The sequence below is a fragment of the Protopterus annectens genome, chromosome 2.part0 (assembly GCF_019279795.1).
Source record: "Protopterus annectens isolate FY-2018-M chromosome 2.part0, PAN1.0, whole genome shotgun sequence".
Lineage (NCBI taxonomy): Eukaryota > Metazoa > Chordata > Ceratodontiformes > Protopteridae > Protopterus > Protopterus annectens.
Genome location: NC_056728.1, coordinates 1,767,943,917 through 1,767,957,724, shown reverse-complemented (window position 1 = coordinate 1,767,957,724; position 13,808 = coordinate 1,767,943,917). Strand labels below are relative to the sequence as shown.

General features: G+C 44.3%; 1 protein-coding gene across 1 annotated transcript in view; it reads left to right on the top strand.

Annotated features, from left to right (window-relative positions):
* The first annotated feature begins 1,603 nt into the window (after positions 1-1,603).
* Positions 1,604-13,808, top strand: part of LOC122792887 (ATP-dependent RNA helicase DDX19A-like) — a 688,839-nt gene continuing 676,634 nt past the window's right edge. Inside the window, exon 1 of the mRNA XM_044060445.1 lies at positions 1,604-1,753. Coding sequence (XP_043916380.1) covers positions 1,604-1,753 — 150 coding nt within the window. The remainder of the gene's footprint in view (positions 1,754-13,808) is intronic.

Sequence of the window (13,808 nt, the reverse complement as noted above, 5' to 3'; positions counted from 1 at the left end):
GTTCCATCTGAGTAGGTACTTCATTTGTCTGCAACCGACCCCCCCCCCTGCCATCCCCCGAACCTTTCGGGATTTCTGATCACCAAAGAGATCTTGTTCTGCCTTAGGACAGTTTATCTGGTGTTGCTTCCTCTATCGAAGGTAGGAGTTTTTTAAGAGGCAAAAAATTCGATCTGAGGTAATGTAGCACATAGCAGGGGATTGTGGGTAGGGGGGAGGAGCTCGGATCTTGTAGCTTGGAAAGCTGCCGGCTCGGATCCGAGATCGGATCCGATACCCACAGGTTGCAGACAAATGAAGTACCTACTCAGATGGAACGTTATGGTGAGTACATAACTTCTTTTTTTAGTAAGTTTCTGAAAGGTGTGTGTTACTCTTGAGACAATAATGCAATGCAATCAGGTTCCTTCTCCTGAGATCTTACTTTTGAAATGGAAAAGTTGGAGACCTCTCCATTTGATCCTGCACATCAACCAGATTTAAGGTTCTTTACATGGGAAACTCCTCCTCTTATTGCTCTGACATCTCAACAAGAGTGTCTGAGTTGTAAACATTCATGGTAGGTGAATCCCTTGAGTCAGCCCATCAGTCTCCCAGCATTGTATCCAGATCCTCAGAACTAGGGAGAAAGGATTCTGTATACTTTGGATGTGCATAGGCAGCTCAGTTACCATCATAACAGAATCATGTCCTTTAAACATCTGACCAGCTTTTTTATTTTTTATGTTGGGACAAAGAAAGGACACCCCATTTCATAACAGCCTGTTTCCAGATGGTTGACCTTGGTGTGGTAAACCATTTCCAGGCAGTAGCAGGGCTCACTCTGAGGGCCTCTTCTTCGATGCCATATTGGAAAGGGGTGGACTTAAAGTATTTTAAAGGTAGCTGCATTGTCTTCTGTGTATACATTTACAAAGAATGCAAACTGGGTTATTTTTCTGGGTACAGGATTGGCTTTACTAGGACCATTATCAAGGGCTTCCTGGATTCATATCTTTTCCTCATCCCAGGTTGGGTAGGCTTTAGTAATCCACCCATATAGCCTAAAGGCTACTGCAGCAGTGAGAATGACAAATCAGTTATACAGCTGGGTAAGCTGCACCTTCTAACAGTAGATGTTCGAATTCCTCACTGCTGCAGTTGCTGTACCTATCTTCCATCCCATACGGTTGTATATAGTTGTTGTTGGGAATTGGTTTAGTAGTTTGTTGTTTTAGTTCAGGGTAAGTATGATAAGTTTTAGGCAAAGGAAGTCCTGTAGATTTTTTTTCAGCCCCGACTGCTGATTTTCCCCTCCTCAAGACTGACCAGTTACCAGTCGGTGTGGACAAGTGTGAGGAAGCTTTTGGAAGCTGCCTGGCTGTTGTGCTTAGGGCAAGACGCAACCAGTTATAGCCCAAATGCTACTGCAACAGTGAGGAATTTGAACATCAACCATTAAGCGTAAATGCAACTTGCACAACTGTACTTTCTTTGTCTCTCAACTTTAGGATTTTAGAATTTTGCCAAGTACAGTGATGTTTTTTTTTCTTAATACTTTTGTTTTTGTGTTAATATCAAGAAAGGATACTAGTTTCTCATATAATTTATGATAACTGAAAAGATGTATTTGTTTCTCTCTAAAGTAATCTATTGTCCATTTTTTTCTAGCCCACAGAATCTGATTGCACAGTCCCAGTCTGGCACTGGTAAAACAGCAGCCTTTGTGCTGGCAATGTTGAGTCGTGTAAATCCTGAAATGCAATATCCACAGGTAGTGTGCTGACGTTTCTTGTTTCATGATGATATGCAGGAGGGATGCTGCAGTGCTAGAGACCTAAAATGGGTTTCCTGAAATGAGACTTAGACAGCAATTGGGTTCACCTATTTGCTAAACAAATTTTATGCACTGGTTCAAAATCATGTAAGAACAGATCATTTTTGTGTCTGTGTAATGATTTCTAATTTTGATATTTGATACTTGTACCTCCTTAGCCTCTGTTTACTTGACATTTATTGCTTATAAACAGTCCTTGGGAAATTTATTTAATATATTTAATTTTTGGCTTTTCTTCGTACTGGCTGCAGCTTCGCACAGCTTGGAAATGTAACTGAATTTTGACTAAAGATAGTACACGGTCATGTAAAATTATTCAAGTATGTGAAGAGATTAATAGTGCTAATTTCTTCCATTTCTAGATGCCCAGCAAATGATTATGTTTTGTCTTCCTTTTATATCTTTACAGTAGCAATTCGGCTTTGACATTGTCTGCCAACTTTTCCCTTAATGATTTTTGAGGTTTGATGGGGTTTGTCTGCATTTATCTTGTGTTACCAGTAGATAGCAGTGGATATTGAACTATACGTAATAGGAAGTGCAGAAGGGAAATTAAAAGTGCACAAGCTTTCCATCTTTTTCATTTTTTTGGACAAGAAAATTATATAACTTTGTAGTAAATTCATTTTGCCTAAGTCTTGTGAAAGTATTCTAAAAATCCTGTGTAAATATTTACCATAAGAGCATTTACCACACCAGCCAGTTGTAATGTATGTATACTCAGTGTGGCACACACATTTCCAGTGTATAGCAAAGATCTTGAAAAAAGGAACCCCAGTAACCAGTAGATCTGATGTCCTTTTCATTCTTCCTCACTGATGGATCTCTTATCGGATATTGGGTCCGCCTCGGCTGTTTTCCAAGACTTTAGGATCAGAGTCTCAAGCTCCTCCCTCTGCCCATAATGCACCATACCTTCCTCAACTCCCCAGGTCTCATTTGCTGTATGTTGCATCCAGACATGTTTCCAGTCTCGAGCTAGTGGTGTTGGTCTTTTTTGGAGGTAAGTATAGTTATAAGAGCAATGTTTTTTTTATATATAGTTCTTGTATTCTTCATTCTTTATTTCTCCTGCTTCCTATTTGTCATTAGGGACCTTTCTGCTTTCTCTTGTGCTGCTGTCACTCTGTTCTGTTTAAAAAGTGTTTTTCTAGTTTAAAACTTAGTTGATATAGTTACTATAGTTATTGGCTACGGTTAGTGGTTTCTCTGTTGCCATTTTGTGTGTGCGCGTGCCCTGTTGTGGTGACTTCTCTCTCTCTCTCTCTGCTTATGTCTGAAAAACCAATAGGTTTCAAGAGATGCACTTGTGGGCACAAGATCCCCAACTCTGTGCCCCCAAGAAGTGCTTCTGTTACCTAGGACAAGGACATCTAGATGTGGAGTGCATTGTTTGTGCAGCCTTCATCCCCTGAGGTTTAGCTGACTACAGGAACAAGATCTTTTTAAAGGGCTTGTTGCCTGCATCCTACACTTCTGAGGCTCAACACCCCCCCATTAAACATGTTGGCTCCAAGCACCCCCCTCAGCTCCCTTCAGAGTATGGTAACAAGACCTAGGGCCTCAGATCAGTCTATATCAGATCTAAGTGCCTCCAGAAAGTAATTGGAATTGAAGAGCTCATCTGATCCATTGTCTGTGACTCCGAGCATGTCGAAGCAAGTGTCTGATTCATAGGTTCTGTCAGATCCATCTTCGGCTCCAAGGACCTCTAAGTCAGCTATGGATCCTAGGCCCTCTACGGGTCCAGAAAGAGTGATTGTGATCTCAGGATCCCCCGTTCCAGGCAGCATCTCCTCACATCCCAAAGCTTCGGATCCAGTGGTTAGGACCCTTACACCAGCCTTTCAGGTGGAACTAGTATCCCTAGCTCTTCCCTTGAAGGTCCTTCAAACTTCATCCAAATCAAGGCATGCTTTCTCTGGATCTTCCAGGTCTTGCCAAAGCTTCACCAAGGCCGATTTGGAGAGGATGATGCGGAAGCTCCTAAGGGCATAGATCCAGATGGGGATCTTGCCATCTCTGTCCCAACTCGGATCCATGAGTGCTTCTCCTCATACCTTGCAGACTTCTTTTTCAATCCGATCTCTAGTTTTGGAATCCCGGGAGCCTGGGTACCTGAGAGAATCTGTGTCTGATCCGAGAAAGCTTCCTTCTTCGACTCAGACTATATCCCTGACCATCCCTGCTTCATTTTTGTCTGATCAGAGTGGGTACAGATCCGAGATGTTGGTGCTGACTCTAGGGGGTTGCCTTTTGCTCCGACTTTGTTGGATCCGTTGCTTCCCCTTGGGGCTTCTGCCTTTGACAGCTCTGGTCCGGTTTTGTCAGGAGGCCTTGGATCCATAGGTGGTTGTGCTCCTTCCTGTGATGCCCGCACCCTGGCCCAGCTATCAAGGAGCCTCAATCCTCGCCACTAACACCAGAGAGGACGTCTCATAGGAGAGGGAAAGGATAACAAATAAACACAGTAAAGTACAATTTCCCTTAAGTGTACACAGAGATCACCAGTCAGTCTAAGGCTGCTTGCTCCCCTGCTCTCCAGGTCCCCAGTAAGATTCCCCACTGGCACAGCTGGGTCCAGATATCAGCTTGCTGGCAAGCTAATCTCCAGTACCCTCTCTGTCCAACCAGTGCTTTGTGTCCCTGCCCAAGTAGCTGACGCACACACACTTTGAGATAAGTATTTATACAACTTCACAGACACTCCTGGGAAAGGCTGACAAAGATTCTTCAGCTGTGCCCCTTTATCCAGACTTTACTGTAGTAATCACTGCCACCACCAGCTAATAATTATCAGCTACCCAAAGGCCCTTAAAAGGGTGTCCAATTATTACTGTGCAATATTATCCAATAGTAGTGTAACATAAGCAATCTTAAGGCTTATTGGAAGGGCTTTATTACAGGATCACTTATAAGCATGCAATGTACTCTAGAGCTTACATATCTCTACACAAACCAGCCACAGGTAAAAGGTTTTTAAAATATTTAATAATAAATACTAAAAACACAAGACAATACTACTACATCACAGTGCTATTGAAGAGTTCAGAGATCACAGAAACTTAAAATAATTCAGTAGTACAGACATAACAGAAAAACACTTAGTCTAATCTTTATAATCCTAGCTATTTCTACAAGAAAACACACTTCTAAGATAACTTACCTAAGACAACAGGCAGAATGCTGATGAGATGGATATCAAGACAAAAATGCTCAATCTCTGGTTCTCACGGTTTAAATTGAAACTGCAGTTCTGCTAAAACATTACATCATTTGTTTACACTTTCCTGGTTCCCAGGCCACACCGAAACTGCATTTACATTCTTTTACACTTAGAGCAATAAAGGACATTCCACATCTAAATTCTGGTCATTAACTTTAGCCTTAAAACAATAGGCAGGATGCTTACTCCCAGACTCATAGACTCCAAATTCTAATTTCAAAGGACATGCATACAAAACATAATTTTAATTTCAAAGAACAAATGAAATGCTTTGCTTAGTTTTCCTTACAGCAGATGGCAATGTTGCTACAATCTTGAAGTTATGAATAAGTTATAAATTATGAAGGTTTTAAACATCTTCGTCTATATAAATACATTGTATTTTATATGTTATAAAATTCATATATATTTTTCATACAAGCATATTAATTTTAACCCATTTATTATGCATTAGTCTATTTATGCTCAGAGTCCTATGAGAGATATGTGTTTTAAGTAATACTTTTGTATTATAATTGTATTTTTTAGCAACAAAATGATTAGATGTACTGTGTCTTTAAATAAGGTTACACAATTGGCGCCAAAAAGTTGTATAGTAACCATTATTGTATCAGATTGTTAGTTCTGAAGAAGCCTGGATGCGCTGGGTGAAAGCGCTTAACTGAGTGTGTACTTTTTTTTTTTTCGTTGTTGTTTTAGCCGCTGATTATTAAATTTGAGATAGTTATTTCTGTCCATTTGCCAGCTGTGATTTTATTCAATCCACATGGAGTGGAAGCACTTATTGGTGTACTTGCTGAGTTACAATCTTGAAGTTCACATTTTACAGTGTTTTCTTTTATTTAAGAACATAAGCCTCTATTTTACATTTGTATATGCAAACGCCAGAATTATGTATCAAATTCTATTCGACTAGGCTGGCAGCCTTCACCCTTCTCTACCAGTCTTCACCCCCCCCCCTGGAGAACTCAAGCTAATTTTAAGTGACCCTTGATAAACACCGCTTGAGAGGGTTAGGTTTATCTGAGTTTACCTCACCCCATTCCCTGTCTTGAGAGCTCATCTGCATTGGCATTTCTAATCCCACTGCGGTGCTGCACTGACGTCATATGCTTGCAACCCTAGGCTATATCTTAGCAACTAGGCGTTTTGCTGGCTGGCTCTGTTTAACTATATTAGAGGGTTGTGGTCTGTCATGACAATGCATTTTCTTCCATACAGATAAGGCTGCAGTTTCTGCAGTGCCCACACTATGGCTAGACATTCTTTTTCTACAGCTGCATAGCATTTCTCCCTGGGTTGGAGCCTACGACTGAGATAAACCACTGGGTGTTCTTCCCCCTCTAAAGAAGTCTGGTTAAGTACAGCCCCCACCCCATAGTTCGAAGCATCCACTTGCACAATAAATTCTTTGCTGTAATCTGGACTGGCTAACACAGGGGGTCCTCCCAAGGCTTCTTTAAGCTTCTGAAATGCCTGCTCACATGCTGGGGTCCACACTACTTGGTCTGTTCTTCCTTGTTAGGTCTGTGAGGGGAGTAGCTATGGTACTATAACTGGGGCCAAACTTCTGTAGTACCCTGTTGTCCCTAAAAATGCTCTCACCTGCTTTTTAGTAACAGGTGCAGGCCATGCCTGAATGGCTTCCCCTTTGGCAGATTCTGGCCTTATCTTACCACTCCCCACTCTGTGTCCTAGGTAGGAGACCTCCGCCATACCTACCTGACATTTGCTCGGCTTAATGGTCAACCCTACCATCTGTAGTCTGCCCAGCACCTCCCTGACATGCTGAAGGTGCTCTGGCCAGGAATGGCTGTAGATGGCAATATCGTCTAGGTAAGCAAGGGCAAACCCTCCTGCTCCTGCTAGGATATTATCTACCAGCCTTTGGAAAGTCGCTGGAACATTCTTCATCCCAAAGAGGTGTCTTGGTGAACTCATACAAGCCAAAAGGAGTCACAAAGGCTGACTTCTCTCTAGCACTGGGAGTCAAGGGCACCTGCCAGTAACCCTTGGTAAAATCAATGGTTGTAAGATACTTAGCCCCATCCAGCTGCTCTAGGGCCTCCTCTGTCCTAGGCATGGGGTTAATCATCCAACTCTGTGTGACTATTTAATTTCCTGTAGTCCACACAGAGCCTGGTGCTGCCATCCTTCTGCGGCACCAGCACCACTGGGGAGGCCCAGGGACTGTTGGACTCTTGAATCACCCCTAGTTCCAACATCTCCTGTACCTCTTCCCTCAGAGTCTGTCTGACTCTCTCAGGCACTCTATAAGGGGCCTGCCTAATAGGCCTTTGGGGTCCTGTATCCACCTGGTGCTGCACCAGGTGGGTGCACCCTGGTTTCCCAGTGAACATGCCCCCAAATTCCTGCAACACTGCTCAGATTTCTCTAACCTGGGTAGGAGATAGCTGGTGGGATATTGCTACCCCTTCCACTGAGGTGTCAGCCTGAACCTCACTGAGATCAGTCCCCAGATCTCCCTCAGACTCCTCCTGCAATCCACTACAAATGCTCAGCACAAGGGCCTCCCTGTCATGGTAAGGTTTCATCATGTTAACATGGTACAATTTGTGCCCCTGCCATCTGCCTAGCAGTTCCACCTTGTAGTTAACATCACTTACCTTTCTTACCACCTTGTAAGGTCCCTCCCAAGCTGCTTGCAGCTTGTTGTGTCTGACAGGAGTGTGAACCATTACCTGCTGCCCCACAGCATACTCTCTAGCATTCCTGTCATACCACACCTATTTCTGTTGTTGGGCTTCTGCCAGGTTCTCCTGGGCCAAGCCCTTGAGTTCCCTGAGCCTTGTCCTGATGTTTAGGACATATGCCACAACATACTCCTTGTGAGACTCGCACACACCTTCCCACTCATCTCGAATTAAATCTAGAGGTCCCCTCACCGTATGCCCATACAGCAACTCAAAGGGTGAAAAACCTGTGGAACAACTCTGTGAGCAAACAGATAGGGCAGATATTTGTCTCACTCCTTCTTAAACTGATCTGCAAATGCCCGTAGCATGGACTTGAATTGTAGAGTATAACCTCTCAACAAGACCATTAGTCTGTGTATGGTAAAGGTGGCCTTCATGTGCTTCACCCCACAGGACTTCCACAAACAAGCCAGCAGGTCTGACATGAAATTGACACCTCGGTCAGTCAGTATTTCCTTTGGGAAACCCACCCTGCTGAAAATCTCTAACAAAGCATTTGCCACCTTCTCTGCCTCAATGGAGGACAAAAACACCGCCTCAGGGTATCGTGTAGCATAATCCACTAACACTAGGATATACTTTTTCCCTGTGGAACTTGGGGTACTCAGAGGACCCACAGTATTCATAGCTACCCTCTGAAATGGCTCCTTAATCACAGGCAAGGGCATCAAGGAGCACTCACCTTGTCTCCTGCCTTGCCTACCTATTGGCACTGCTTACAGGTCCTGCAGTACCCTGTTACATCTCTGGAAATTCCAGACCAATAGAAGTTCTGCATAATACGCCTCTTTGTAAGTTTTATGCCCATATGACTTGCAAAGGGAATATCATGGGCTATGGCTAGAAGTGCCAGACAGTAGGCTCTAGGCACTACCAACTGCTGTACACTCTCACCTTCTAGCCCTCCTTTAGGGGTCCTCTCTCTGTATAGTAACCCTTTGTCCCAGTATACAGATTCCCCCCTTTCCCTGAGAATCAGGTGCCTCCCTAGCTACCTGCCATAGGCCTTGCAATGTAGGGTCTGAGAGCTGAGCCTGTCTCAACTCTGTCCTTGTAACCCTTCCCAGCTCCCCTTCCACAGGACGTCTGGCATCCTCTGACAGTGGTGCCTCACTGTCAGCCTGGGTACTACTACTCACCTCTACCTTTGCAGTCACTCTGTCCAAGGGAACATCAGTACTCACAAGCAGCTGTGACTCGCATTCATTTTCACTGCTACAAAGTAGCTCACCAGTCCTGGCTGCAAGCATGCAGTCTGTCTGGGTCTCCCCCAGGCTTACCAGACGCACAGTCTCGTCTCCTAGCTTCACTGCATGTAACTGCATAAGTACATGATACTGCCTCATCCAAATCCTTCCCTATCAGGACATCTGCAAGATGTTAGTTTCATACCCCTGTTGTCTCAAGACAACCCACTATTGGCATTTTGTCTTTACCACTTACTGACTCCCTCACCTTTGGTTCCCCACCTTGCCTTTGTGGACACCTGTATGCCACATGGCCCCACTGGTTGCATTCATAACATTTCACCCTAGGTCCTGGGCATGTACCTGGACTAGTGGCTTCCCCTGCTACTGGCAGATTCTGTTGTGACAGTCTGTGCTGCTCACCATGGGTTCCTTTAGACCCATGAGCAGCACTGGGGTCCCCTTCCTGTGCAGGGCTGCCCTGCTTGCCGGGTATAGGTCTCCCTTCTTCCCCAACTTATCTGAAGTAGCACATTGTCTATCAGCTAACCAGATCCTCATGTCCTCAGACAAAGGGCTTGTTCCTTCACCAAAAGGTCTGCCAGCCCTTCAAAAGTGTTGACCTGACATCCACTCACCCAGCTATGAAAATAAGTGCTCAGTTCAACAACATGTTCACACACATTCATCTGCCTTGCGTTTTTGTGGGCATAAACGCAAGGCATATTCACACACATTCATCTGCCTTGCGTTGCCCACAAAACTTTCCTATACATATCAGGTGTTAGCTTAAAACATTCTAAGACATTTTTTACAGCAGTATAATCAAAACAGACAGAGTCAGGCATTTTTAATAAAAACGTTACAGCTTTCCCATGGAGTAAGAGAGTCAGGAACCATACCCAGAGCCGTTGGTCAACGCTATACTGTTTGCATACCCTCTCAAACATACGAGTGAAACTATCAAAATTATCCCCCTCTTTAAATTGCGGAAGACATTTACTGACCTGTTGTGCTTCTGGGGTCCAGTTACTCCCTTCCCCATTACCTCCATGACTCTGGCAAAGAGTCAGCAATTCCCTCTCATGCCTCCTCTGACGCTCCTTTTCTTTGGCTTCTATCTCCAAATGCCTGGCCTCCAACTCAAGTCTCTCTAGCTCCAGCTGGAATTTTAAGTCCACTGCAGAAAGGTTGAGCTGTCCATTTTCTGAGGATATTGTATCTCCACTGCCAGTCTGATTGTCCTTCGCAGAAAGGTTGAGCTGTCTATTCTTCAAGGATATTGTATCTCCACTGCCAAGTCTGATTGTCCTCCTGGATGCTGTTTTCTGATGCAGCTGTAACCAAGGCTGCAATCAGGTCTGCCTTAGTCAGGTTTCCATGCTCCAGTCCCCTATCCTGCACATCTCCACCAAGCTGGCTCCTTGTCAGCTTTCCATACTCCTCTGCTGACATGCTGCCTGCTCACCCTGACTAAGCTAACAAAAGAAGCAAAACAATTGTGATCTGAACTCTAAGTATTCACTGCGTGGCTGATTGAGTACAAAACACCTTCAGATATCACTGTATACAAGCTACAGGATTCACTCGACCCACACCACTACAAGCCAATTAGTATTTGCCAACTAATTAATATGTGAAGTGGATCCCACCACTGCAAACCACATGTGACGCCCACGCCCTGGCCCAGCAATCAAGGAGCCTCAATCCTCATCACTAACACCAGAGAGGGCATCTCATAGGAGATGAAAAGGATAACAAATACAAACTGTAAAGTACAACTTCCCTTAAGTGCACACAGAGATCACATGCAGTCTGGGGCTGGTTGCTCCCTTGCTCTCCAGGTCCCCAATAAGACTCCCCACTGGCACAGCTATAGGGTCCAGATCTCAGCCTAGCTGGCAAGCTAACCTCCAGTACCCTCTCTGTCCAACCAGTGCTTCGTGTCCCTGCCCAAGTAGCTGACACGCGCACACACTTTGAGATAGGTATTTATACATCTTCACAGACATTCCTGGGAAAGGCTGACACAGATTCTCCAGCTGTGCCCCATTACCCAGACTGTATGGTAGTAATCCCTGCCACCACCAGCTAATAATTATCAGCTACCCAAAGACCCTTAAAAGGGTGTCCAATTATTACTGTGCAATGTTATTATCCAGTAGTAGTGTAACATAAGCAATCTTAAGGCTTATTGGAAGGGCTTATTACAGGATCACTTATAAGCATGCAATGTACTCTAGAGCTTACTTATCTCTACACAAACCAGCCACAGGTAAAAGGTTTTTAAAATATTTAATAATAAATACTAAAAACACAAGACAATACTACTACATCACAGTGCTATTCAAGAGTTCAGAGATAACACAGAAACTTAAAATAATTCAGTAGTACAGTTCTGACAACAGAAAAGCACTTAGTCTAATCTTTATAGTCCTAGCTATTTCTACAAGAAAACACACTTCTAAGATAACTTACTTAAGACAACAGGCAGAGTGCTGATGAGGTGGATATCAAGACAAAAATGCTCAATATTCTCTGGTTCTCACTGTTTGTTTAAATTGAAACTGCAGTTCTGCTAAAACATTACATCATTTGTTTACACTTTCCTGGTTCCCAGGCCACACCAAAACTGCATTTACATTCTTTTACACTTAGAGCAATAAAGGACATTCCACATGTAAATTCTGGTCATTAACTTTAGCCTTAAACCAATAGACAGGATGCTTACTCCAGACTCTTTGACTCCAAATCCTAACTTCAAAGGACATGCATACAAAACATAATTTTAATTTTCAAAGAACATTTGAAATGCTTTGCTTAGTTTTCCTTACAGCAGATGGCAATGTTGCTACGATCTTGAAGTTCACATTTTACAGTGTTTTCTTTCATTTAAGAACACACGCCTGTATTTTACATTTATATTTACAAATGCCAGAATTATGTATCAGATTCTATTTGACTAGGCTGGCAGCCTTCACTCTTCTCTACAACCCCCCCCCCCTCCCAGGTGACTTCAGCTTCCAGGGAAGGGGAGGGGTCTTCCCCGGGTCTGTCGATCTTCCAGATTGCAGAAAGGGCTTTTTCTAGGAATTGAGAGTAGTGTCCTCACACCCAGGGTCTGCCCCATCCTTCATTGGATCTGAACACTGAGCCCTTCACTCCTGCCCTAGGTCATCCTGTCCAGAGGAGCATCTGTTCTACTACTACTCCACAGGGAGTCCCCCCTTCTTCAGATACCTCCCCAGAACACTCCATGGAGGAGGTCCAGCGAAAGAAAGTATACAAGGAGACAAAAGACTGCCATTTGTAGTCCCTCAGAGAGGACACTGGTTTTGAAGAGAGAAGGATTTTCCCTGTCACCATCTGAGGACGTCTCCTTCGGAGACCTTCTAAAACTTACCCGGCAGAAAGGTGGATGGTATGCCCAACCTCCTTCTGAGGAATCTATGTTCCTGGAGGCTTTTGGGACATGCCTCTCTACATTCTGGGTGATTCCCTCAGAGGATGAGTTCATAGAGCTAGTCTCCCACTGAGCCTGGAAGGAACCAGACACAGTCAAACCTATTCCTAAGCATTCTGACAGGTTCCTCAGTCTGCCATCGGATTGTATGCATTGGAGTAAAGGCATTCCTGCAGATGCCATTGTTGGCAGCAGCCACCAAAAAGGAGCTAGCAGAGCAAAGCTCCACTGTCCATCTGCCAAACAAGGAGTCTAGGGGATTGGACAGACATGCAAAGTGCGTTTACACCTCATCTGCTTTCGCAGTGAGGTCATTGAACTACTTGGCACACTTCACCTGTTTGTAGAGAGACCTGTTCAAGGAATTATCCAACTCTTGCTGAGACCATATCAGAGGAGGACTTGAAAAAGGTCTCTCCCCAATTGGCTACGCTTTCTTCCCTTGCCAGTTCCTCGATGATGTTGATCTTGCATGCTGCGGGAGGCACTGAAGCAGCTGGTGCAGGCATAGCCATCAGATGACCTGTCTGGATGTGGCTATGTGAGTTTGTGGGAACCCTTCATGGAGTCGTTCATTAATGCCCCCTTTGATGGGTCCTCCTTGTTTGGATCATCTGTAATTGACACATTTGCCTGCAGTGAGCAAGAAGGAAAGACCTTGTCTGCCATGTGATCAAGTTTTCCGCTCCTCAGAGGACCATCTCTAGAAACCAAAGAGGAGGCAAGAAAACTTGGTTCAGAAAGTCTCAAGGGTCATTTCAAGACCAGCGTGGGGTGGATGCTTCCTCCAGAGGCAGAGGGGGAGGTTTTACCAGCAGGCACTGCCCCAGAGACAAGGGGGATCCACAGAATCAAGGCTGCAGGGAACCTTTCCTTGATAGGCCTTTTCTGCATTCCTGAACTGCTGCCAGACACTCCATCTCTGGAGTCAGTCGGGGTTGTCTGTCCCTGCACCTAGATGCCTGGAAAATATAACATCACCTAGGTACTAAATATAATGTCCAGAGGCTATTGCATTCCTTTTTCTATGATACCTCCAAGTTCAAGGAGAAAACTCCCTGATGCACTGCGTAACTCAGTCTGACTGGGTAGTATGAGAAGTTCAAAAACTTACAAAAACGTCATCCAAGAGATCCTGACCGAGCAGAGAGGCTTCGGAACTTATTCTTGCTTCTTTTTAGTGCCAACAAAAGACGGGGAACCTGAAACCTATCTGGACCACAGCATCTTGAATCATTTCATCAAGAAGTCAAAGTTCCAAATGGTTATGGTTCAGTCCATTCTGCCACTTTTGTGTAAGGATGATCAGATGTGCTTTGTAGATCTTCAGGACACACACTATTGTATCTAGATCAACAGGCGCTCCAGAAGATATCTGCACTTTCAGCTGGGAGACGAT